The sequence below is a fragment of the Nestor notabilis genome, unplaced genomic scaffold, assembly GCF_000696875.1.
Source record: "Nestor notabilis isolate BGI_N333 unplaced genomic scaffold, ASM69687v1 scaffold29229, whole genome shotgun sequence".
NCBI lineage: Eukaryota > Metazoa > Chordata > Aves > Psittaciformes > Psittacidae > Nestor > Nestor notabilis.
Genome location: NW_009944667.1, coordinates 1 through 4,646, shown reverse-complemented (window position 1 = coordinate 4,646; position 4,646 = coordinate 1). Strand labels below are relative to the sequence as shown.

Genomic DNA, 4,646 nt, shown 5'->3' with positions numbered 1-4,646 from the left:
GGAGGCAAATATTGGGGTGCTGTGGTAGGATCTGGAGCCAAGATTTGGGGTATTGAGGGGATTGGAACAGGGCTTTGTGGTGCTGGGGGCATAAGGAGGCAGGTTTTGTGGTGCTGCAGTGGAACCTGGAGCCAGGTTTGGGGATTCTGTCGGGGCTGGAGCTTTGGTGTAAGGAGCATGGCTGCAGGTGCTATGGTAGCATGGAGCAGGGTTTTGGAGTGCTGCAGGAGCCTGGAGCAGAGCTCTATGGTGCTGCAAAGGGCTGGAGCAGTGCTTGATGGGGGGGCATAAGGAAGCAGGTTTTTGTGGTGCTGGGGAGAAAGGAGGCAGCATTTGGTGTGCTGCAGGGGGATCTGGAGCCAGATTTTGGGGTTTGGGAGGGCTGCAGCAGGGTTTTGTGGTGCGGGTGGCATAAGGCAGCATGGTTTAGGGTGCTGTGGGGCAATCTGGAGCCGGGTTTTAGGGGGGCTGGAGCAGGGTTTTGGGGTTTGGGAGCAGTGCTTTGTGGTGGTAGGGCTATAAGGAGGCAGGGTTTGGGGTGCTGTTGGGCAACCCGGAGTCAGTTTCAGGATGCTGTTGGGGCTGGAGCAGAGCTTCAGGGTGCTGGGGCATAAGGAACCAGGTTTTGGTGTGATGTGGGGGGACTTGGAGCCAGATTTTAGGTGCCTTTTTGGGTTATCCTTTGCTAACTGGAAGGTTCCCTGTTTTCCAAGCCTCTGCAGTCCACTCACTCCAAGGCTGAGCTGCAGCAGCCTCAAGCCTCCTTTGTGTCACACACATCAACAGCAGTTTGCTTCTGCCCTCTCCACAACTTCATTTTATTACTGACATGAACAAGAGACTCCACTTGTATAAAAACTGGCTTTTATTTGGATATTGTTCCCTTCCAGAATATGCTGCTGGGTATGAAAGGAGAGGAAAAAAGAAGACAAAGAGCTGGCAGAAAGGCCTTTTTGTTATTGGGGATCTTGAGAAGACATCGTCAGCTCCATCTGTTCGTCTGACTGTGCATCAGGAGGAACCAGACAGCACAAAACCTTTGTTGGTTCAGTTCTCTTCAGGAGCTGGGCTCTGTGTGTGCCAGGAAGGCATACAGGTGGGAAGCTCTTGTGCGTGGTTCTGCATCATTTTGTGGTGAAAAGGACATTCTGTTCCTCACAAGTTCCGTTTTAAAACTGCAGATCAGCAAAACTCTTGGGTTTCATTTAAACATACCTAAAACTTCCCTCGGGTTTCCCTTGTTAAGTTCAAATAGTAGGTTTATTAGTCTTCAAAAAGCTCAACTAATAAAGCACTTTTCCCAAAAGGGCCCTTATTCTAATGGATGCTTTCTCAGAGACAGAAAGGCATCAAAACTAACGGAAGTATAAAAGCACAAACCTACACGAGTACGAGGAACACAAACAGCTTGTTTGAGTCCCATCTGTCACGAAGGAGCTTTGGAAAGCCCCGGGTCTGAGGCTGCAGCCCCAGAGCCCAGCCAGAGGCAAGGCTGTGCCTCTGGGATGGCTGCTGGAGGCTATGGAAGGACCTTTGAGCTGATTAGTCCATTCCAATCGGGTGAAGAAAAAACCTGCTCAAGCCAATGAGATCCACCAGTGCTCTATCCCATTTAAACCCGCTGCAGCTCTGCAGGGGAGGGAGGTGGGACGGTGAGCTCCACTTTTCATTTTGATACAGATCCTAAAGTTCCTCCAGGTCTCCCAGGGCTTTAAAGACATAAAAGGAGCACTTTCAGTATTCAGTTTACATCATAAAGTGCTGTAAAGTTTGTTCATTTGGGTGAGTGAGGTGAATGGGCCACTGGCCCTTGCGCAGTTGAGCCTCATCACTGCACATGACCAGCGTGGTTGAAAGACACAGTAGCTCTGCCAGAGTTACAGCAGGAGGAGAAGGCACAGCCAGAATGCAAGAAAATGAAGGAAAATAAAGCAAGTCACAGGGATAAAAGCTTCACTGTTCAGCTTCCAAGCCCCCTGACATCATCAGGGAGATTCTAAACCCCAAAAGGTTAATGACCTATTTGTTTCAGCCCCTGACGTGCTTTAATGAGCTTATTCGGGTCTCTCAAGTTCTTGCTCCAGATATTTCTTCTGTTCTCTATTTCAGAGCCGAGCCAATATGAAAAGATCAGTCCTGTCACTGTTCAGCCCTCTGAGCACAGGCAGGAGGGGTCCTTCCACCAGAAAACCTTTAGCAGGAGTCCTTCACATCCAAGCAAAGCTTTAGCCAAAGTCCTTTATGTACAAGTTAAAGCCAAAAGGGAGAGGCTGCAGAGGAGCAGAGCAAAGCTCTACTGGAAGCAAGAGGGACATAGCAGAGTTGATTTACAGCGTTTAGAGCCCTCTGACCAAAACCCAGCCCCTGCACACATCAGCGAGCTCAGTTGTCCACCTCTTCCTCATCGTTCTGCTCTTCTTCATCCATCCTTTCATCATCCTCATCATTCTCTTCCTCTCGGCTCTTATCCTGCTCCTCTGAGTCTGCCTTCTTGTCTTTGTCTTTCCTTGCTTCTTTCTTTCCTTTCTGCTCACGCCTGTAAACTAACAAAGAGAAAGAGAACACTGAAAGATGACATGCTGGTGTCTCCACGGCATGAACCACACGGCAGCTGGAGTCCCACGGCCACTTCAGGGGAGCAGTGACCCCAGAGCAGCCACTCACCCTATGGTCTGAGCTGTGCTGACCAGGAAATCGGGTTAAGTTTCAGCAGAAACCTGCTGAAAAGGATGCAGGAGCTCACATTTACAGGCAGCACCCAAGACTTCCCTTAGATAAACATAATAGGGGGGTGGCAGCAGATGAGACTTTCTGAATCCTCATCAGTTGTGACATACAATGTTATCCCAGTCCTGTTAGGGCGCACATTAGTTATCCCCAGGCAGTCTAGGACGCTGGGCAAAGAGAAGAGAAACAAGACAGGCAAGTAAGTGTTGCTTGTCCAGTGCTCGAGGAAAACAGGGCTTGATGCTATAGAGTCCCTCCATGTGAATGGGGCCTGTACCTTCCAGTGATTCCTTCAGAGGGGTTACAAATCGCTGGAACTCCATCTCCTCCATGGCAGAGAGAACATCACCAGCATTCAGGGTTTTCCTCTTCCCCTTCATGGCAAAGTTATTTGCACTAGTCAAAAACAAGAAATAAACAAGAGGGAATTGGTAACTGGCATCAGTTTAGTCTTGTTTATTAAAGTCACAAGCAACTTAAGGACAAAAAACCCATCTCTCAAATGTGGGGTTTTTGAATCTCCTACTGGCACTTGAAGGTACCTCCTTGTCTACACTGGCTGTTTGTTGGCTGGACCTTTTCCACAACCAGGGGGAAGGAGCAAGTCAGAACATTGGCTGCAGGGTGACAATTCCACAAAGCTGTTCCATACCCAACACCAGGGCAGCAGCTGCCTGCACAGCATCTTGCGAGCTGCTCCAGGAATGTTGCTGTGTCCTCCAGGCTGATAAGGTTGGCTCCCACTTGCCCTAAGGCTGCTGTGCAGGTAGCAGCCTGGAAAGGGAACCAAACATTCCTCCCTTTCCTCGGAAAGGCCACGTAGCTGAGTTCTAAGGGAATGGCAGTCTGGGACCCCTTGTGTCCCTGGCAGGGTGGGGTCTCCATGTCCAGAGCCCAAAGCTGCCTTTCCTGGGATAAGTAAAGAGTAGCCTGAACCACACTGCTGTGATCTGGTAAACTGGGCTGAACTGAAGATTGTTTGGATGATATAAACAGACAATCCCAGACTGGTTTGTGTTGGAAGGGACCTTAAAGCTCCTCCAGATCCAAGCCCCTGCCACAGGCAGGGACACCTTCCACTAGAGCAGGTTGTTCCAAGCCCCTGTGTCCAACCTGGCCTTGAACACTGCCAGGGATGGGGCAGCCACAGCTTCTCTGGGCACCCTGTGCCAGCGCCTCAGCACCCTCCCAGGGAAGAGCTTCTGCCTCAGAGCTTATCTCAATCTCCCCTCTGGCAGGTTAAAGCCATTTCCCTTGGCCTGTCCCTACATCCCTTGTCCAAAGCCCCTCTCCAGGTTTCCTGGAGCCCCTTTAGGCACTGGAGCTGCTCTAAGGTATCCCCTTCAGGAGCCTTCTCTTCTCCAGCTGACCCAGCCCAGCTCTCTCAGCCTGGCTCCAGAGCAGAGCCTCTCCAGCCCTCAGATAATCAGTCTCTTAACAGACACTGGGAATAAAACCAACTCTCCAAGACAGCCAGCATGAGGTGAATTATAAATCAAGAGCACTGGTTATGTGGTGCAACAAATTCTTACCATGATGTTGCATAAAGCACAAACACACTCGCTGCTCGCGATATCGCACTCCGAGCTTCTTTAGAGATGTTCACTCCATCAGGAAGCTAAAAAACAAATTAAACTTTTATCAGCAGCTGCTAGAAATTACTTAAAACTTTCATAATTCACATGTCAGCCCCACTAAGGCATTTGTGGGCTCAGCATAACTGGAAGTGAAGCATTGATCTCTGTCACTATCTGAGCAACTTTGATGCCAGCTGGAAGCCAACCTTAGTTTGACCACATTCTCCTAAATGCAATGAGCTACACAGGAGTGAACAAATTTCTGGATCAGGGGTGGGTTTGAGCACCACCTCTGGGGCAATTTGCCTGATGACTCCCGACACAGGCTGATTCCCGACACAT

At 49.8% G+C, this 4,646-nt stretch overlaps 1 protein-coding gene across 1 annotated transcript; it reads right to left on the bottom strand.

The window, feature by feature from the left end:
• Positions 1–2,327: 2,327 nt before the first annotated feature.
• On the bottom strand, positions 2,328–4,345 carry POLE3 (polymerase (DNA directed), epsilon 3, accessory subunit; the record flags this gene model as incomplete). Its single annotated transcript, XM_010022519.1, has 3 exons — positions 2,328–2,543; positions 3,005–3,123; positions 4,260–4,345. Coding segments are annotated over 3 exons (366 nt in total), but the record flags the coding sequence as incomplete, so codon positions are not given.
• Between the last annotated feature and the right edge of the window lie 301 nt (positions 4,346–4,646).